This window comes from Achroia grisella, unplaced genomic scaffold (assembly GCF_030625045.1).
Source record: "Achroia grisella isolate CSIRO2021 unplaced genomic scaffold, CSIRO_AGI_Agris_v1 utg558, whole genome shotgun sequence".
Classification (NCBI taxonomy): Eukaryota; Metazoa; Arthropoda; class Insecta; order Lepidoptera; family Pyralidae; genus Achroia; species Achroia grisella.
Genome location: NW_026712938.1, coordinates 1,473,316 through 1,496,609, shown reverse-complemented (window position 1 = coordinate 1,496,609; position 23,294 = coordinate 1,473,316). Strand labels below are relative to the sequence as shown.

General features: G+C 32.3%; 1 protein-coding gene across 3 annotated transcripts; it reads right to left on the bottom strand.

Annotated features, from left to right (window-relative positions):
* Positions 1-274: 274 nt before the first annotated feature.
* LOC131848386 (integrin beta-PS) lies at positions 275-23,240 on the bottom strand. Of its 3 annotated transcripts, none has more exons than XM_059198214.1 (17): positions 23,100-23,240; positions 14,690-15,009; positions 13,589-13,753; positions 12,843-13,071; positions 12,246-12,330; positions 9,412-9,582; positions 8,780-8,887; positions 8,388-8,540; positions 7,551-7,670; positions 6,718-6,885; positions 5,789-6,025; positions 5,157-5,325; positions 4,568-4,674; positions 3,802-3,949; positions 3,301-3,434; positions 2,643-2,795; positions 275-2,423 (listed from the first exon to the last, which is right to left on the bottom strand). In XM_059198214.1, exons 2-17 carry the CDS (start codon positions 14,976-14,978, stop codon positions 2,358-2,360), a joined length of 2,502 nt encoding a protein of 833 aa, XP_059054197.1. In that variant the 5' UTR covers positions 14,979-15,009; positions 23,100-23,240; the 3' UTR covers positions 275-2,357. The 3 variants fall into 3 exon arrangements, with proteins under 3 accessions (XP_059054197.1, XP_059054199.1, XP_059054198.1); XM_059198216.1 differs by lacking the exon at positions 23,100-23,240 and adding an exon at positions 17,829-17,969; XM_059198215.1 differs by lacking the exon at positions 23,100-23,240 and adding an exon at positions 17,515-17,768.
* Between the last annotated feature and the right edge of the window lie 54 nt (positions 23,241-23,294).

Sequence of the window (23,294 nt, the reverse complement as noted above, 5' to 3'; positions counted from 1 at the left end):
ACTACTTTTTTTAATCTGCAGTGGAGCTAAGGTACGGTCTTTTTTTTCTATTTAGGTTTTATTCCAATAGATCAAACTGTGCCCACATGCTTATGTACATTTTGCCCCAGTTTGATGAATGTAGAAAGGTCTGTTTTAATCGGAATTTCATTCCTTATTCATTTGTTCATCGTATTTGTCATTCCATTATCTCTTCCTATATATAGTGATAAAATATTAGTATATAATATAATTTCTAAATATATATAGAACATAATGTAAATAATAGACAATGTAGAGTTATTTTTTATTAGCTACTATTAGAGTCCATGGCTATTCGAAGACAATTTTATACTAAAACTAGAATAATTATGTACAAATAGATGATTTTCATATTAGTTACTTTCACTTAAATCTGGTTCAATAAAATGTATAAAATTTTATTAAATTAATAAGCTTAAAATACTTCAAAAAACATTTTCAATATAAATAATTGAGATGACTTAGAACGAGATAAAAAAACGAGATACATATTTCGACAATACAGCTTCAATCAATATTCCATAAAGGTCGGCAACAAAGTGTTGCCTTATAAAAAAAAATAATAATATTCATTTTACATGATTTCAAGAAAGTCGATAAGACATATGTTACTGCGTCCATTAAAGTTTAATACAAAGGATTGCACTGACGAGGGACTGTCCTAGACGAACCGTCGAAATATTTGGAACACAAAGCATATACGAGTATACAATTTACAAGAGTCCGCGTGATATACTAGGATTTTTGACTTCGATGGGCAAAAGTCGCTCGTCTGAGCTTCTGGCAAGCAATATATTATATTTAATCACAAAATAGATAATCTCGCTCACTATTGTCGTACATAATTACAATAATAATAAATTTATTGTGTATAATAATATATTAATTATCATTATAAAAAAATGTTAAAAAACATACAATAAAAAATGCAATGTTTTGCATATAAAATGTGTCAATGATTTTGGAGAATAATAGACATTACAAACAAATTATTATTAAATACGATAAAACATTAACTTAGAGAATTATTAATGATGGCACTATTTTTGTTTATATTATTGTTATATAAGGCACCGAGTAAAGTAGGAAGCCATATTAAACCTATTTCTATATAAATTTCTATTCTAATTCGTGCACAAAACACTAGTTGTTGGCAGTGAACACTCACACATATAAACGTGTATTAAATTCAACCTACCATGTCATAAAAAAAAATTAAGCGCATTGAGCACTTTATTTTGTGAGTACTGCAGTCGAATAGAGTCGATTTGAGTTGCTTAATAGACCGAGACAGATATATGCAGTGCCACTGCTATACTAATCTCGCCTTGGCGAAGATTTCATAAGTATGTGCTTAACAAGCATTTTTAACATAAAATATTACCTAATTAAACATTAATTTATAAAAATGAATTAAATCATCATGACAGCAAATATATTCAATTGTAAAATAATCATAGTAAAATCAGTGCACAAGTGGTGGATACATAACGTAACATAGACACTTATTAATATATTGGAATTAAGAGCCTCTACCTTTTTGAAGTGTATAATAAACTAACCTCCTTATTCCCGAAAAAAAGATATAATACATTTTAACTACATAACTGTTTTGTTCTCTTTTTTCTCAAAAGAGACCAACCACTATTATAGAAACAACGTGTGTAGAGGTTACAGTCATTATGCATAAAAAGATAGGTGTCCACTTCATTAGACACAGAGAAACATTATCAAATTAATTTTACTAACAAAGCAGAGGTGTAACAGTTAAATATAATTTATTAGAAATTATAATAGTAGGTTCATGTTATTAAGTTAACACATTTGAACATGACTTCCTAGACGCCAAACATCTATCCAAGCCACACAAAACAAATAAGTACATACAACATTCACACACATAAGTACAAAAAGCGTACAATATATTATAACTATATAATATCGTTGAGATTAACAGGCCCATTTTGCATTATAATATTACGATGCAAATTTTAATAAACATATAGACACAGCAACTGGTTACAGTTAAAAAATTACAATAATAATTTTATAGTTTATTGGTTTAGTTGAACGATAGAATATTCTTATTAATTACATTGTCTTACTGAAAATATTTTCCTTGGATGCTATCTGTTTTCGTGCATCTTTTATATAAATATGAAAGGCACAGGTTAAGGCAACTTTATAAATATATCATTGGAAAAGCATCTCCACCTTAATTGCATGTTTCTCCGATGTTACTTTTCATACTTGACTCACAATACATACATGAATCTACGTCCTAAACTAACATCTTTGACCCTACACTTGTGACAGTAATACTTCTTACATCATCATTATTTCCCAGCATATGTAGGATTTTTAAACGTCGATGTCGCTTGCTTGTAAATGGGATTCTCGCCCTGTGAATAAACAAATTAGAACATAATAGCATTTATTACAACACAAGCATCTTCACTTACATCTTAAATCTGTTTTGTTTTCCAAACGATACTGTATAAAACATTCGTTTTATATATTCTTAATGTGTATTTTAAATTATTCAAATATATTTAAATTATTCGAACAAAGGAAATTCAATGTATTTAATGATATAGATAATTATTATATTAAAAACTTACCGTGTCCCACTTAGCCATCATACGTTCCTTCTCGAATCGCGCAAACTCTCTGCGGTCGTGTATTGTGGTCACCATCTTCCACAACATAAGTAACGCCAACCCCACTAGCACTATGGCCGCAATCACGCCCAATACTATGCCTAAAATGAATACCTACACAAACATACATAAAACATATAGTTATATGAATCATAAACAATTTACTATAGATCAACTAATCTACTAGGTCACATTGTTTTTTTTTTTGTTAAATCGCCTTTTCCGATGAAGAAGTCCAGTGTTATTTAATATGGTAGTTAATAATAATGACAGACACCTTACGAGAGGCTTCATCTCGCGTACTCTTAGATTGTGGAATGATTGAATGAATGGGGTTTTTCAAGAAGGTATATATACCCTTCTTGAAAAACCCCATTCAAGGTTACTCAAGGGTCGGCAACACGCGTGTGACACCCCTGCTGTTTCAGACGCCCGTAATCTACGGTAACAGTTTACCATTCGATAAAAAATCCTAATAGTCAGTCGTCTTCGTTCGACACCGCCCACTATTTAAGATCCGCTACAGTACGTAATATTTAACTCCAATTCGCTGACGCTTCATTAACTAAGCTAAGGGGCTCTACAGCTAAATATGTATTTACAGAAAATAAAATCCTACCTTTTTGGGGCAATCTCGTTCCTTCTGTGCTCTGATATGCACCTCGTGTGACTCGGGGTATGAATACACGTACAAGTAGAGACAGTCTTCATCATCGTAAAAACTACATAAGTGTTCGCTTTGATTTTCGTTAGCTGTAAAAATAAATCATTACATGTAACGACACAGCATAGATGAAAGCAGGTATAAGTGATATTGACGTGGGTTTTTTAAGTCAACAAATTAGCTACAAACGCTGTAGCAATTGGTACAACAAGATATACATTTTATAAAATTGATCAAGCGAGTCTAAAGTCGGTTATTTCAGTATCAGACAATTCAGCGGAACTAGCGCACAAAACATCGTTTGTAAAATATACACGTATACTTAATCAACACATTTTTTAAAATAGCGCTATTTCCAAAACATGTAAAATTCTTGCTATTAAAACTTGGCTATTTTTTTAATGTAAACATGTACCTCTGTACCCTAACATATATTAATGTTGATTTGACACTAACCTACGAGTTTTCCCTCCTCCACGATGGGGAAGAGTGAGCAGTTGCCGCACTGTTCGTCATAGGGCTTGTCGGCTTGGAACAACGGGCCGCGTCTGTGCACCTCGCAGAGTACACACTCCTTGAACTCGCCGCAGCGACCCGGACAAGTCTGCACATCATCCATTTACCATACTTAATTAATTTTATAATTTTTCCCTTGTCCTTGTCACAGCTGTGTGTTATTTTTTATTGATGACAATGGAATGATGCTCCCGCCTGCGTAAAGGTTTACACTAGTGGAGCATGATAAAATGTACATGACGTCAGGTCAGTTAGCCCATCATAAATTCAACAGAAATTTATCACAACGATTTCCAGGGGAAGCCAAATAGAGGTCAATGTACCATTACATACATTGCTAACAATGTCTTTCCCCCACTGTGTAACTGATGTCTATATGCATGAACAGTACCATAAACATCACCTCATCATGTGACATTCATTGTAACGCTTTTAAGTTTCCATTCTGAAGGATTAAGATATCATGTTTCGTACAAAATCTACACCGGGAAATATGACTATTATAATAGAATTAAAAATTGTGTACTGCAGATACGTAATTGTAATTATTGAGACCTGTCATTTAATTTCATATTAGTATTGTTCTAATAATAAATACATATATTACTTTATTCAAATTTATATATATATATATATATATATATATATATATATATATATCTTAAATTGCGACTTCAAGTATTATATTATTAATAATGTTTCTTACCGGACATTTCTCGCAATATTTTCCAGAATAGTGGCGATTGTCGTTAACATTGCAAACACACTGTCCACATACACATTTTCCATTACCGCTGCAAATCTCGCCGTTTTCTAAAACAAAAGAAGGCTTTGTTAAACCTATATTTAATAACTTTTAACCTATGAATCTATACTTCTTCAATACAGGACATTGTCGACTATTTGCGGACCAGGAGTAACCTGACATTGAGGATGACGCAGAGTCGAATCACAAACCGAGTTTCAAGGCGTTTGTAGCCCGGGTCCCAACTAACATGCTGCCCACCTTCATGAAGGAAGGACTACTGACCCAAGGGGGTGGTCTTTCTGCGCTACCGTGGCAGATTGCCGTCGTCAGTGCCGTGACCATATACATAGACATAGATTTATATTTATTTCATTATGTATGTTAATCTAAGACATATTTATAATATGAGCCATTAATAAATAAATAAATAAAATTACTACTGTTCAAATCTAGTTCAAAGGAATTCTTAAGAAATTTATATTTTTTATATATAACTTTAAGTAGTAAAACAATAAGAGAGTTTGATATTTATTGTTATATAATTTACCTGGCGAAATGCAGGGCTTCTGGTCGAGCAAGCACTGACAGGCAGGTCCCGTGTACTCCGGTCGACAATTGCAGCGGCCGCACACGCACTCTCCTTGGCCCGAGCACAGTTTCTCGTGGTTCATATCGCAGGTAAAGTTGTCGCACTCACAGAACGGACCAGATATCACCTGTGATATACATCCGCATTATTACTACTTTTCTAAATGTTAATGTTGTAACTATCAAGATAATAATAATAATATCCTTGGACAATTATCACAGCGCCATATAGTCCCAAGTTATGTAGAGTCTGTGTTATGAGTACTACAAAACTAATATTAATACATGGATATTTTTTTGTAAATACATAGATAATATATACAGAAAACAGTCAGACCGATATACAAACAACCATACTCATAAATATAAATGTTTGTACCGTGCGAAGAATCTAATCCTCGACCATCTGAAGTAGAGCAATGTGCTAAACCGCTACAGACATTGATAATTAATAATCTTAAATGTGTTTACGGAAAATAAAAAATAAAGTTTTTAAATTGATTAAGGCGCGTAAGAGTGATCACAAGAAATAGTAAAGTGCAATCACTCACATCAATTGACAGTGTAGAAGTTTTATTTCTATAGACCAACCTTGTTTGGATCATCCATCTTCTCACACTCGCAGACGCCGCAGATACAGGTTCCACGGCTCGAGCAAAGCGGGCCAGTGGAGGCGTTGGTGGGCCGACAGCCGCGCTCTTGTTCGAGGGAGACGCCGCCGTGTGCGGAACACTCGCAGCCCTTGCCGAAGCGGCCCGGCTCGCAGACACACACGCCGCACGCAGAGATTCCATGCCCGCTGCACACTAACGGACTGTCGTTGTACGCCTGTCGTCATAGAAATTAGTACATATTATAGATAGATAAAACTTTTATTTGCGTTACAGAAGCACACACACACAAGGTACAGTATTATAAGAAAAAAAGACACAACTACATTAGTCAGTTGACAAAATTCAATATAGGTATCATTTTTGTTAATGAAATTTGAGAGGCAAACACGAATACGGCCTACATGATTTTATACTGCATGTATTTTCTATGCATATTCAAGGATTTTGAAAACAACATTTTTATTTACTTCGGTTTATATATTCTTGTGAGATATAGATTTCTAGTAACAGAATTATAAAATTTTGGACTAATATTTCTATGATTCCCCTGTAAACATACAACCCCGTACAACAGGCATTACAAAGTATATTGTAATATTTTATAAATGACAGTATTTCTTTAAGATAGTTTAATATTTTATAATATACAAAAATAAAATTATACCATTCTCTTTTTTACATTTTTTACTTTTTTATTAATCATGTCACAATTCAATCCCGCAGTCACCGTCAGCTAATTAGGTAAGTTATAGCATTTGGGCTGTCAGACAGAGAAGGTGAGATCCACTCAGACAGCGAAAAAATATAATATGGCTAATGCTACAGTTCAAAACAAAGTCCAACAACCTTTTGTTATCCGAATTTACGCTGGCAAAAAATTATGAATGCAATAATGAATTAACTTACAAAGTGATTCTTATGTTCGCAGGGACAATCGCAGACCATTTCTACTTCTACATTCAACATTTCGGATACTCCGACTGGGTAGATGTTGAACATCTGTTTCCATTTGCTAGGATCCTTGGGACATTCCTTCAGTGTTATTTCAGCGGTGAACTTAACGACATCTCCTACCTGTTTATATGAAATAATGTTAAGAAATATACATAACATTTTGACTCAAAATTACATATTATTTAGCAGTTACATTGTATTTACACAACTCCTAAACATTTTACAGTTGTATATTATATGAAAACAGAAAAAGCTATATCCATGCTTTGTAACTATAACTGCATTATGCATCTGATTATACCAGGTACATATAGGTCACTTTTTAAAAGTGCTTGTATTAGGTGTAATGAACATATAACTATTTATTTTATATTCTCATCTATAAACCATACATCAATTAGTACTAATATATTTATTAAATGTTAGTAATTACCCCAGTTTGGCCTAGTAACTGTAAGCCATGAAATATGAAAAAATAAGAGTTTAATACACATTAATCAAAGGCATATAAATCTACAGGTCTTTTTAATTTGCAATGACAGTAAAGAGCAAAAGGAAAGAATAATTATAATTAACAAATAAAATTATGCCCTGACATTAGCAGAGTATTTGCACTATAGAAAGCGCAATCCCATTATTAATAAAACTATTGTTTGATTACAATTGAAATGTTTCCACGCATTAAGGGATTAAACCTGTAGTAAAGGAATATTTACAGAATATCATTGCAGACTATTAAATTAAAACTAATTAAAAGTGTTTGTTTTTTGTCGGTGTAATCTTACCTTAAGGCCATCGCATTTGTTTGTTTGCACGACCTCCTTGCCTCCCAGACACGATGAATAATAGTTTATTTGCAGGGCATCACTTGCAGTATCCTTCATCTCCACAGTTGACGTAATTTTCTACAATGTGCCAAAGTATATTGTATTATTATTGTATGCTTTGTATAGTTCAGTGAATAAGATGAATAACTGATCAGTGTCTGTACAAGGAAAATATATAAAACTATTATCAGAGATACTTCATCAGTGTAACAGAACCTAAAACAATTATTGTCTATATCGAATCTATATAGAATTATTCTCTAAAAAGTGTGAGCTAATCTCAATAAAACTGGCGAAATACATACAGTAAAACAGTAGAACACTTCTGGAGACTTATCTATTACACACAATGACTAATATTTCAAAAAGAAAGTATTTTGGTAAGAGAAAAGTCAACCGGAAACAACACTTACAGGGAGAAATTATTTCACCGCTTAATGGGTACATTACTTTACAGTGACTTAGACTCTATATTATATTAATATATACAAATCTACGGTTGGTCACTATCATTATGATATTAAGATAAATAGTAGATATCAATATACTCACCAGATAATTACTATATAAAACCGTTAAAAATTTCAGCCGTAGTTCCTCATAGAAAACTGACATTTCGTTTTGGGTTTTTTTATTTTATTAAAAAAATATGTGAATCATATTTGATTACTGTTAGATAGTCTATTATGAATGTATGTTACTATCAGAGTAGATAGTATCATAATCACATGCATTCTACTATATATACAGTAGACTTTTTCAACAGAAAACACAATTAGAGAACAATATACTAACATTATACTGTTCACGAACTAATTCGACGACATTCCCCGAGTCGTTGCTGAGTACACCACTGCTGGACCCCTCAATATGTTTGCTTAATTGTTCGTACACGCTGATCTGCTCAGCTGTCACCGCAAATATGACGTTGATCGCATGCTCCTTCACCTGGCGCCACAGAATGAACATATACTTATAATAATAACCCTGGAAAATTCACAATCATCTAATCCCAACCTAAGCAGAATTTGTGTTATAGACAACTGATACAAATACTTAAATATTTTTTAATCGAACTCGGGACCATCAGAAGTAAAGCAATGTGCTAAACCGTGTGTACAAATAATTACAAGTTGTGAACCAAAGATCCTATTCACTATAAGTGTTAATAGTAAATAATAAAATACCTTTAGATTGATCTGTGAAATGCTAGGATAGTCCTGGAGAGTCGAGTGCGTGTATGAGTTGTCTTCCATATGACATTCGCCGTCGTTGGGTTGCACTATACCACCGAGCTAAATCAAATAAAAATATATTAACAATTATAATATAACTATATTTTACAACATTTAATCAAAATTTTCTTGCGCTTTCTTCATGTGAGTATATTTTTCAAATGAGCGTATTCTTAGAATAAAAGTATTCAAAAGTGCTTATATTAAGTTTATTTGAATATGATTGTGATTTGATTGATTAATAATAAACGCGTAAAATAGTTGTCACGGTGATTACATATTGCTGGACAATACCTTATATAATTTTTTTTATTATAAAACTCCATACAATCTAACTTGTAGTATTTCAAAATCAATAGATAATGATTAAACAATGAAGTGAACACATGCGATTGATGTAGACTTACAAGCTGATATGTTAAACTCAGTAGTTGTAAGTATAAGAAATATAAAACCAAACGTGAGAAACATATCATAAAACTTCTAGACTCCATTAAATAGGGATTTAAAATATATATTACACTTATAATTATGATTGTAACTGCTGAAGAAGTGAAGAGAATCAATAAGAAGAACAAGCGCACCTTGCCGTCACCAGCGTAATGGAAGCCAGCGTCGGTTGAGAATACAAGCAGACGACGAGCTTGGTCTCGCCAGCCGATCTCGTTTTTGCATACGACAGCCTGCATAATGGCATCGAAGCCACCTTCCGGGGCATCTAAGTTACCGGATACGTCAGCATTCGCTACCGCTTGCTAAAAATAAATTTATATTAAAATAATAATCAAATTACACATTATATAAACGAACCATTTGCTGTGATTTTATTATTTATAAACTCCCAATATTTCGACGCTGTCATGCGTCGTCATTCGAACCGTGATCAGTGACTATTGTATTTCAAAATATAGGGCACTCATAATATTATTGCGGTGTATATATAACATAGGTAATTGTATACAGCCGTGAAACAAGTTTAAAGTAGTATTTTCAAAATAGTATAATATAACAAAATTCTAATGCATTGTATCTTAAAACGTTTCCCACATACGCCAAGGCAGCAGTAGAAAAATATCACCGGATGGCAACATTTTTATAACAAATATTAACTTAAATCAAATTAAGTAGACTTATTAATTACAGAGTTACTATAATTCTTGCATGTAGTCTGCATTAGAGGTAAGTCACGACAAACAATATAAAAAATGAGTATTTAAAGGGAAAGTTTTAAAATCTATAATTGTTTCGTAAAGTAGTTTCCGTCTATTTTAAAACTCCACTATTTGAAAATAACTTCAGTTTGTATTGAACTCATGCTCTACATATATTTGTTTGATAATCTGGTGCGATATACACAATGATACATTTTATTACTTATAATATTTTATCCATTAGTCTATACATTTAGGTACTACCTACATAGTACACGTACATAAAAACTTTATAATTCTGGCGTTGATCTTTTAGAGAGGTGATATCTAAATCACTGTTCGACTTCATTATCAGTCGTAAAGCTGTCTCTTATCACAAATATAAGAGACTGCGGTGTTCCTCGGCTTTGCAAGAGTATTTAACAAAAAAAATGTAATTATAGATTTTAACACACACCCACGAATATTTATGTCCTCCATAAAACTATAGTACATTACTTTTCTCTATTGTTAATAATTTCCGATATATTATTTGCGATATAAAGACATGTTCGGTGTGAAAAGATAATATGTACTGAACATAACTGAACATACAGTATCGAAGTTTTCATATCATTCACCAATATTTTTTAAAATATTCTATGGCCTATGTGCATCAGTGATAATGTAAGATTCTAATGGTAAACGAAAATTTTCAAATCTGTCCAGTAGTTTCTCTTTATATTATTTGAGAGAAAAGAAAGAAAATTGTTTATTTGGTACATAGCATACTGAAAATAATTATTAAATATTAATTTACATTTTATCGGTGTATATTAATTTTATAGTACCAAATAGGTCTCCGGGACGGGATGCCACGACGCTAGTATTCTGCGGATACCTTCATATATAATAGATATAATAAAATAATAATAATAACACACATACATACATAGATCTAGGCTACGATAACACAGAGTAAACATTTGTATTTGTAAAGATATATAAACAATAAATATATATTAAGTAAGTAATATTTTCGATATATTTTGTCTATATAACTATATGGATCACATAAAGAAGTAAATTATATGTGTAATAATTTGATTATGATTAAGAAGTAAACCTATTGGTAATATATATAAAATATTGTATTTTTAGTACACAATATTTGCATTTTCCTGCTTTGTCAATTAATTTATGCCATTAGTACAATTCCAAATGTATATGACAAGCACAATAATATTATAATGACAAATATTAAAGTACAAAAGAACTTGCAAAATAATAAATATAAGTAGGTATATAAAATATATATCCGTTTATCATATATATTCTAGGGACATACCAAATATAGAAGTAATTAGCAGTGGGGATTATGCTGATCCACATAAATTATCTCTTTATTACAGAGACAGTAATTCTGATTTTATACAAACATCAATTTGATAAGCCAATTTTGTTTTTAATTTATTTAGTCTATTAATGTAATCATATTTATAAAAATAAAATACAATATATAAAATTCAATATTCACCTCTTTATAGACCTTCTTTAACTGAATTTCAGTACACTTTATATAATCATTCAAGTGTTGGATATTTATTTACAAACTAGCTGTTACCTGCAAATTCGTCCGCGTGGGATTATAATAAAAAATAATTCTAAAATAAAAGTGATCCAAGATACTTCTTATAACATTAACTAACTCCAATAAAAGTTCCATCAAAATCGGTCCGGTTGTCTTAATGATTAACAAGAACAAACAGGCAGACAGACAAAAATTTTTAAATCAATCTTTTTATGTATATGTACGGTATATACTTTTGTATATTATACCTTTAGTAAGGAGCTGATTATTTGAAATTATACACACTTTATTTTTATTTATTTGTTTAGATTGCAATTGGCTTTACATTTTAAAAGTCATTATCAAATATGGCTGTTATTGCACTCCACAATATGAGTGTTGACGGGAGGGCGGGGATTGTTAATAATGGGGAATAGGCACCCCTTGAGTTCACCTCCACTTTCTTCCCTCTGGAAACAATCGTAGGTTTTATTTCTGAGTGAATTTTTGTGTAATGCGCCACGATGGACTAACTACCTACCAGGGTGTGAGACACCTGTGGATGATGACAATTCATCCTACCATCCTCCACTGGTATCCCCCAACGTATACCGTTAGAGCAGACAGGTGTGCCGTTCCATTATCACAAATAATTAAAAAAATACTTTTGAGAGGAGATAATATGTATATAAAATATGTTTTCAAAGAAGAGACTTACATCGAAATAGAATGTGTCCTTGCTAAGTGACATTTGATTCTTGAAGCCGTACGGTGCAGCGCAACCATCACATGGAGATATCAAACTGCGAAAGGAAATACTTCAATCAATATTTTAATACAGTTGTTATATACCTTACCGATGTAGACATTATACAAAACCTCTGGTGAATAATCCGATCTTACCTATTTTATTTGAGCCGCTAACTTATTAAAACGTGTTTTAGTTTGAAGGATGAATCATGGCAGTAAATAGAGAGTACGAGGCATTACGTGACGACGTGTCACGTGATGTTTGTTATACTGTAAATTCATGTATTTAAGCGAAAATTGGCACTAATCATCAAATGGATCGTCAGTTCATTTATCACTAGCTATGGCCACGGTTTTACCCGCGTTAATTTTAAGTATATAAATTTCAATATAAAATATACACTATGTGTTATTCTGATGCATAATCTATACTACTGTAAATTTCAACTAAATCCGTCACAGTAGTTTTTGCGTGAAACAAACATCCATACTCACAAATTTTCGCGTTTATAATATCATTAAGATCTATATATATATATAGTTGTAGTTTATGAAGAGAACCTACCTTTTAGGTACTGTTGACACATAAGGCATAACAAGTTTATCCACGAAAGATCCAAAACCAATTCTGAAATTTGATGTAATGTTACTCATAGTGCTCGACAGCAAACTGCCAAGTGTACTAAGCTTTTCTTTGTCGTTTTTCATTGATCGACTGAGATCCATAAGATAGTACAAATCTACTGGATAATCTTGAGCTTGAGAATACTCAAAGGATAGGACTTGCTTTTGATCTGTAAAATAAGGTACATAAAATTATAGTATTTCTGAATAGAAACAGTATATTAGTTACTTGTTGTTAATGAGCCTATCTAGCGGATTTTATTATTTAGAAATATAAATATTTTATTGCAATCAGATAAACCTATATAACCTATAAAAATAAGTGTCTCTGAGACAATATGAATCATTCGTTGTTTCAGTCGATATCCACAAAGAGAATGCTGAATTTGAATGCCCTTATACAAAACGTCAAATTTAGTCAAAGCCCTTGTGTTAAAAATGTTTTACCTTTAGACCTCATGAGGTGCAACATACATGGAGTTTAAGTTTTTAAGTAGTAGATCATGCTATACGAGCATGCGTTTGTTATGGTTGTGTAGCACTAATAAACCCGCTCAAACATGAAAAAATCACACCTTTTTGAATAATATATATAATGATGCTATCAACATGATATCAGACGGCAGTTACCAATTACCATCGAGCGGGTCATCAGTACGTTTACAACTAGGTGTAGTATAAACTTACTCATTCTTAACTTCAGAGCGACCTTCTGGGGTTTAATTTGTACCAAGTTTTCGCCGTGACCGGCGGCGCCCGCGGCCCCACCAGCTCCAGCGCTTCCTCCAGCTGCGAAACTTGATCCTTGGGCACTCCCAGAAAATGACGAACCCATTCCGCTACGGCCTTTCGCTTTAAAGACATAATAATTTCTACATTAAATTACAGCATATTGTTAAGTCAAAACATATATTTATATATTACAAGAAAATAAATTTTACTCACATATAACGCTTATTAACACATAACGCTTCTTAACACAGAAAAAAAATTATAAGACATCAAAACATATACATTAAAAAAATCGTGTCGAATTGTGAATCCCTTCCATATGAAGGGAATAAACTACAGTTTAATGGTTTAAAAAATACATAATATATTAATATAAAAATCGTAATCCTTGACAAGTTTATTATAGGAGTAAACCCTTCTTTAGTTTTGACGAAAATATCCCGATACGATGTCACCACCATTGGAGCCCATCAAGTATTACGTAAGCAGATTTATTACAATTATTTACCCCCCTCCCCCATTCCCTCTTCACCCTTGTCAACAAAAGTAATCAAAACTCTTATCCCCCCATGATTACGTAAACATTTTTCGGTTAATGTATTTTTTTTAGCAAAGACAGTGTAAAGGTTGCCATTCGTGTAAAAAAGTAAATAACTACCGAGAGGTAATCATCATCTAGACTCCCCTACCCCTATGTCACCCAAAATAAGCAAAGCAAAGACCCCCCTATTGTGCTTACGTAATACTTGAACGGCCCCATTTCAGTTTAGTTACATACATAAACATTCATACAATAATACCATGTTAAATATCCTTTATTAAGGATGACTTAAAAACTAATGGTTAGATGTTACTCAAATTTACACGAGAAGGTACTCGTTTTAAAGAAAATAAAATTTTGTTCATTTAGAAAAGTTCTGAGGTATACTTCAACACATAAAAAAGTCTCAATACAGTTGAATCGAACCTCCTCTTTTTTGAAGTCAGTTAAAAAAACATTCCTAGTTGTACTTATTTCAGAAGTGTTTTTAAAAGAACTTTTTTTATTATACTCACCTCTACTGAGCTCCCTACTCGACGTGGTAGCTAGATCGTTATCCGGGTTGAATATGTAAGCTTCATCGCACCCTCCCGTACCACCTTCCATGGAGGGGTTGAAGCATCGGGGCCCGTTGAATTCGGCAGCATAGCACCACGCACAAGAGGCTGTCCTAATACAATCGCTACATGTGGTCTTGCTGGAGCACGGGTTCTGTGCTAGCATCTGTTCAGCGTACTGCGCCCAACTGGTTGCCAATACACACACCAACACACATGCACGTAATATATTAGATGGTGTGCACATTTTTGCGGTTTTGGTTGTCAGATCAAAAAATCTGTAACAATAAATAACATTATATAGACATGATATGCCTACATATAATCACTTAAAAGGTGCACAATTATTTTGTACTCCAAATTGTATAAACGTATGTAAATGGAAATCTACAACAACTATTAAAATATATTTTATTATTTGAAAGTATCATTATTTTAGTTACACACAGATTATATATTAAGTAAAATTTTCTAACGTGGGTAGATACGTGTGTTGTGCTCTGTGTTGTAACAGTCTAAAAGATTATTTAAAGTTATATGAAAAGCCATGGCGAGACAGATACTAAAACGCAATACAGGAGTTACGATCTCACCACTTGGTTATACACGTTGCCATAATATGTTCCTAACACAAGAATTATGGTCAAATTGTGCTCGTTATATAGTGTATAAGGATAAGGAAAAGGACAAGGAAGTAGAGATTACGTAAGTACAAAATATGTAGCTCATACTACCGAGATATCGTTATGTTTCTCTATAATTAAATAGATAGAAACTTTACAGTAAATAATGAAATCTGAATTAGTGAACAGTGACGTAACAAGTAGATCAATGAATTTGAGTAGTAAACTACCGCACGTGGAGTACGGATACGGGACATATAGAGCTCGCACCTGTGGGCGGCCGGCGAGAAAGGGCGTCGCCCACGCGTTCATATCGAGGCCGACAGCGTCGCCACCGAGGTTCGTCCGTGGGATACGTCGTTCGAAAACCGTGTGGATAACAGATTTCAAGTGGGCATAAACGTTACTGCACTCCGGTACCTACATCCACCACATATCTAAGATGCGTGTAGTAACTTTATTTTTCTATACTAATATTTTAAATACGAAAGTACGAACGAATCTTAATAAAATTTGATTTTATTAAGATCCGTTCTTCGGTCTTTCGTTCTGGCTGTTCTGTCATCATACAGATGATATTAAGAAGATCGACATAGACTATCTTTTATATACAAAATAAATAATCTGTAGGAGGTGTGCAGATGACATCGCAGGTAATTAATTTAATTTTCTTTTAATTTATTTACCCACATCTCTGAAAACCCAGCAATGAGCAACTTTAACATTTTTAAGTACAAATGGATCACAAAATTTTAACACAACAAAAATATTATACGCACATACAAAATGTTCCATTAAATTTAGAGCGGCATAACCCAGTTTTATGTACGCTATGCAAAATATAAAGCACATTTTTTGTAGTATTGTTTAAACCATATTACTCATAAAACATGTTTCGATCTGATATTTGTTTTATTAGAAATGCATATTGCATGTATGAAATAATAAATAAAAAATACATAGTTTCGTGGCTAGTATTTGATGAAATCTAACAAGTGGTATCATGATGAATTCGGGACTTAGTCGTAGAAATTACTCATTACCAATAACTTAGTCATACTTGAAATTGTTGTATTTGTCTTGTAAAGAGACTTGGAAAGTGACGACGACTCACCCTTAAGAAACTATAATATAGAGTATATCTTGAAAACCCCATGCCATAATATCATGAGAAAATCTCGATCCACAGTAATTTCTCGTCTATTCAAAGTGACCTTGCAAAGTTTTAAATTGTTCGGTAATACGTTATTAACATGGAGTTGTGGTCTAATGATGGTGCAGAACGAAAGACATATCTTCATAAATAGTTACGTGACAGATATTGATCCGAACCCAAGTTGAACACAAAATTATATTTCTAAAAGCTTATTTTATAAAATAGGCTTTTAGAGATATAATTTATTTTTTAAAACCTACTTGATAAGTTTTCTACATATGATCTAAAATATAAGAAATACTTTGCTAATTTTACTACAGGAAAATATTACACAATTCGTACAAAAAATCGATCGTAGTATTTGGTATGCACACAACACACACAAAACATTAGCGGAAAAATACAATAATGTTTCTAACTAGTTTATGTAAGATATAAAAGATAGTTATTCGATCCGTTTTACGACTATATTTTGTCTAAGCCAAGGAAATTCTAATAATTAGAGCGTCTATTTTAGTCCCTAAATTATAATATAACAAACTAGCTACTCGCCCCGGCTTCGCACGGGCGTACTAGTATTATATATATATAAACCTTCCTCTAAAATCACACTATCTATTAAAAAAACAGCTTCAAAATCCGTTGTATAGTTTTAAAGATTTAAGCATACATAGGGACAGACAGCGACAGCGACTTTGTTTTATACTATGTAGTGATAGTATTATATCCTAATAAATAAATAAAAAAAATAAAAAAATTGTTTATATTATTTGTAGAAATAAAATCCTCGGTCCGACTAGCTCTTCATTCTATAGTGTATTTTATTACTTAATCAGTCCCCTTAGAAATATTTAAGATACTTATTTATTTTAATATAAATATATTAAATAAAATATAGTATATACGTGACAAATTTTATAATTTGTAACGCATACAGTATATTTTATTACACAAACATTAGATGCTTGTTTTCTTAATACTAGTGATATTCTTAAAGATCTTACCTTAAAAATTTCTGGCTTATCTAAATAAAATTAACTTTTATACACATGACGCTAGCGATACTGACTGAGTGTTGTTATCGCAACCCACTGTCATATGTTGACTCACACTTTGCAAACAAACTTTATAAGTGACATGCGATGCACTTCACATATCCTTTAAAACATTTGATTTATAAATGATTCAACTCAACTAAATAAACTAAGCTGAAATATGATCAATTGTCAATACAAGACTATTTTTATAACCCATAATAATTTCGACACTCGCGCCAAATCTAACGATATGATTATTTTTTAACAATTAAATAACATACCTGCTATATTAAAAAGTAAAATAAAAACGAGCACACAAAAAGGTTTTCTTTCCACATAGATTTTCTGTGTTTATTTTTTAATTGACGTTACGTTAATTTTTGTGGCTTGTGTGTGCAGCTCAGCCCGCACGTAGTGCGGCCGCGGCGGATACACGCGTGACTAATTGTCAGAAAATAACTTCGTCAGCGGTGATACAGCAACCGCCGTCACCGTTTCTTCTTGGAACATATAAACTGAATACAATTATTACAAAGCCACGATTGGAAACTATAATTTATCGTACAAAAAAAATAATGCATTACAATAAAGCAGGTCGATTAAATCCAGTTTATTCACATAAATGATGTCGGGTGTACTGTATTGTTGCAGTACGAGCTCGAAATCTTTCATAACCGGTTGACCTCTTTATGTCGTGCATAAACTTCTCATGTTATGTATGCTATTACATACATGCACTTTTACAAAAAAAAATAATATATTATTATTGAACTAAGTAATGAATTATGACAAAAAAAAACATTCCTATACATGTTAATAATTACATTATTTATTTTTTTCATTTATATAATATAAATAAACTAAATAAATTATATCATATAAACTAAAAACAAAACACTATTTTAGAAAAAACTAAAAACAATATTACTTACGTAATGAATATAGAAACAAAAACATGGCTGTATACCTTAACTTTCCACCTTTCACGCCTTTACGACATAAGTTATGATTGAAATAAAATAGTGTTCTAACCTATATATTTATAATACCACAGATAACGGCGGGGAATCTACAGCGGGCGACCACCTACATAAATAACGGCACCTAGTCTATTGGGGTTGAAATCTGTTTGAGCACGTTTTAATCAACAATTTGTGCTAATAATAATACTAACAAATAACATTCATGCATTTCAAATATCTATTCTTAAAAATTGTTGACGAATAAATCCAATCAATGTGACTCAAAACAAATGCCTGTGTAGGTCAGACGAATGACATCATTGACGGCCAACCTTCATGATCAATGATTCTATCGTAAGCAAGTTATTATTTACTACACTATTATTAATAGGTATATTATGCTCACATAAAGCGGATGACCGACCACTATATCCCAGTGTTAGTAACATTAAGTTCCTAATTTTTAGAAGTAACACTTTAATATTAAAATGACCGGAATGGGATCAGCCACGCCCTAGGTTTCTATGTTACGGAACGACACAGAAATTAATAATTTATAAATCAACAACGTCTCTATTCCTATTCCAAAATGAAATCATGTGCACCGTAAACAATGTGGATTATACCAAAAGTCATTATCAAATATATTTCGTACTTATACGAAATATATTCGATGACTTTACAGAACTTTAATTACACCGGCTTTTGAACATAGCTTTATTTGTTTTACCACATGTGGGCACAAACAAAAGCATAGCCAGACATGTTTCGCAAACATTTTGGGGCGTGGGCTTGCAGTATTCATTTAGTACTACTGAACTTGGGGCAAGTAGAGCACGTTAGATCGCACAATATGTATATTTGTCTTTCAAAAACTGACAAACGAAACAGTTTATTCTAAACTAGCTGTGCCTGCTGTTTCACCCGTCTGAAAAATTTATCCTATGTGTTATTCTGATGTAATTTAAACGCTTGCTTAAAACTGAAATCCCCATGTGAAACATTGACTTTAAAAAACTGGTATATATGAAGAAGTTTTAATCAAGAATTCCTTAAACTTGTAGCTCACCAAAGGATTTTTTTTCATGCGAATGTTTAATGTTTACAGTAATACAGATTCGTAATCCCTATGGTTTCATAACGGTTTAAATTAGAATGCAACTTGTGATGCTGTAACATACGTAGAGGCGCCCTGACGTACCATCTTTGTAGAACTCTTCATCTAACTTTTATAGAAACGAGACTTATAATTTTTGGGGTATGTAGTTTCATGTAGATTATAGAAACGCATATATGACATTATAATTTTTTGGGGTGCAGTTTAAACGATTTGATAACTTTCTATAAATTTAATTATTATTGTTGTACGTAAAGATTCATAATCTACCTTGTAAAAAACATGAAGGGATGAATCAGAGGATAGCGAATGTAAAACTAAAATGGATCATCACTATTTCCATTTGCGGAGTGGCGAGGGATAACAACTTAACAAAGTACTTAACATGTAGATGCGATATCGAATACATGCGATTTTGATTTAATCACAATTCAACCATTGAAATCGGCCAGTAGGCCCGAAGTCCGTATTTGGAAAAGACCACTTTACATGCGAGTACTTATCTGTGATACGAGGCTCCTTGTGCAACGGTAAATATATACATTTCTTATAAGTATGTTCATGGACCCTTATTAATTTGTTATCTATAAGTAACAGAACTGTATCCTTCGTTCCTGGTAGCCAGTTTCCATATATCGACAATAACGGTGATGGGGTGCAGTGGATGAGGTCAATGACATCTCCCGCTTGCAGTACGGTCGTAATATACCTGACCTGTAGTATGCTATTACTAAATATAACAAAAAACTACCGATCTAATATACAGTATTTTCGTTTATAGTAGAATTCGTTTCTTTAATTCTATGCATAATATTAATAGTTGTTAGTACAGTTATTTATATTCTTAATAATAAAAAAAATACCTTATGCCCATTTACTTACTTTACTATAGGTCATATGAAATAGGAGCTCTTTGGGGGTCTAGAATTACCACTTTACTTGAATTTATTACAGGATGTTTTTTAGAATCCGTCAATGCCTTACTCTGATGTTATTGTGTATTCTCTCAACCAGAGAGGCCTACAGTGCTTGGCGGGTTATGCAAAACATTATAATTCGTGTAAAGCAGCGTTATAAAACCCTAATATTATGACCAGTTTAGATAGTTGACCTTTTTGTCTTACGTTCTCTAATAAACATATGTGGAATATTGAGTGCTGCTTGTAGGGACTGGTCTGCTCTTATCACTACGACTGATTTAATCTTATTGCATATTTATATTTGACCCAAAAAATTTGTGCTTGTTGGTAGTTTGTATTCACACGTTTCGACTTGTAAATGTAAACTTACAAGGATTATTTAAAAAAGCAACACACAAGTTTTTTGCTCGTTCTTCTTATGATGAGACAGTTTTCCGAACGAGTGGTATATAAAAAACAAATTGTTATGACTATTCAAAAGTGCTTAAATTAAGTTTATTTGAATAAATGATTTTCTATTCTATTCTATTCTACTGTACAAATATATTACATAATAAAAATGACTACTTTTACTTATAACAAAAACCCAGACATCGCGGTGCAGTAATATCCAATTGCAAAAATGACACTCGTTTTTATAAAAACAGCGGTCATACAGCCATTCCCGATGTTTTAGCGAGCCTTATTGTTTGCTTCTTTTGTTATATGAATAGGCGCGAATTCTTCTGACATTGATTTACATAATGAAAACATTAATGCGATTATATTACTGAGCTGACCTGGCAGATATGATGGCATGCAATTATATCTTTAATTGAAAGTATCCTAATTAAATGTTGATGTTGTAGAAAACCTTTTTTGTACTTGTAGAATTTGAGTTATGACAAACTTAACCCTCAGATCCACTCTACTATATATATGATATGGTCCAGTTTCCTAACGTGTGGTAACTATTCAAAAGACTATTAGACAGTATATGTATACAGCTCTGGCGTCATTCTCTTATCATTTAGTTGTTACAGCTCAGGTCTCGACTTGGTTCTGCCAGAGTCGCGGTAACATAACGCTAACGCTACCTCGCTACTCTGGCAATGCACATGCTCGTAAGTATATCATGTGGTTTTTAACCGGATAAGAATTCTACACACCCCTTTACATTACATTTTTTTCCTCTAATGGGGAATCGTATTTTGAAGATTTTCAACAGGATAAATAAAAAAAAATGCATCCACTTGGTTAAAGTGACTAGTTTACCCTGCAGAGGCAACCATCTTGGCCCTAGTGGTGAATTAAGGGTGGAATCGGAGATGTCACTGTCACTAAACAAGAATTTTTTCTCATGGACTACTTAAAACAATGAATTGATATTGAGGAGTTAGTCATCTGTCTATATTGTTAACAATATACAGTACTCACAGATTTATATATGTCTGTGCAGTATAGTACATACAGATATTAACATATGGACAAAACTGAAGGAAATGTTTTTGTCAAATAGACATGTTTCTATTATTTCTTTTTTATCTAAGACTGCCTATGAGACTATTTTCTACATGTATCCAAAAATATATATCAAGGTATTACAAAGTAATCTCATCTCATTCCATTACCTAATACATAAATAACCATAATATATGGTAAGTGTAAAATTTATTATACATTTTGGTGAACAATATTGGTCTATCTTCACTGTCACAAGACTAATTCCAAGAATTGGACTGAGTGTGGATTTGTTGCAAATTTATATTATAATTGTTATGTGTTTAGACTGTTATAGATAATTGTACCTCCTTAACAAAGTTAGCTGTTTGTTGCCAATTAGTGATGACTAAATGACATTTGACTCAATTTTAAATCTTACCGACACAACAGTACAACATTGAAGGCAACTTCTCAATAAATAAATCCATAGCCTTCATGTAGCTTTATACAATAAGAGGTTATATAGTACATTAATGATTTACTTCTTAATTCTCATGAATAATGTGCCTCATTTATATTTATGCCTCAGATAAAAAAATAACTCTAAATAAAAATTTCAGTTTATTTCTCATGTTGTCATAATAAGCAGATAGGTGAACATCAATTCTCATATGTTCTAAAGCTAAATTACATGAAGGATATTTTTATACGAACCTTCTAAATAGTAATGTTTAGTGACTCACTTTCAGTTTTAGTTACAAAACAATTGAGGTTTAATGTTAGTTATAGTTGTGAGTTATAAATTCATTAAAATGATCAGCAGTCAGAAAATCTCATTAGCATTAAAAAAAGATACTTTGACACTTAAACTTACCATTCAAAAGTACTTGTGTATAAATTCAACACCAATATACTGAACAAGTAACATGGAAGCACTCTATTCTGGTCGTATTTTCAAGTTTAAATCTATATTGCTAAGTATTTAATTGACACATGTATGTAATGGTGATTCAGATCAATCGAGAGCTTAAATAAGTAATACACCTACATTTAGACTACAGAAAATTAGGTCGCTGTGAGCCATGGCTTGAAAGGATTTCATACTTTCGATGCCATTACGGCATTACTTACCAGTCTTCAATGGTTTCACATAAATAATAACAATCACGAATAAAACATAGTTTGGTATTATAATATATTCACGTAAATTTAATTTATAGTAAAAAATACACTAAAAATGAAACAATAGTCAACAGGAAAGTAAGAAAACTTGAGAAAACAAACCCAACCAACCATAGACTAAATTAGCTTTACAAAATTACTCTG

Coding starts and splice junctions, on each gene's coding strand:
- LOC131848386 (XM_059198214.1), bottom strand. CDS start 14,978: ATGTGCACACCATCTAATATATTACGTGCATGTGTGTTGGTGTGTGTA. Junction 6,026..6,717: donor GCGAACATAAGAATCACTTT/GTAAGTTAATTC, acceptor CTATGACGACAG/GCGTACAACGACAGTCCGTT. Junction 3,950..4,567: donor AATATTGCGAGAAATGTCCG/GTAAGAAACATT, acceptor GATGATGTGCAG/ACTTGTCCGGGTCGCTGCGG.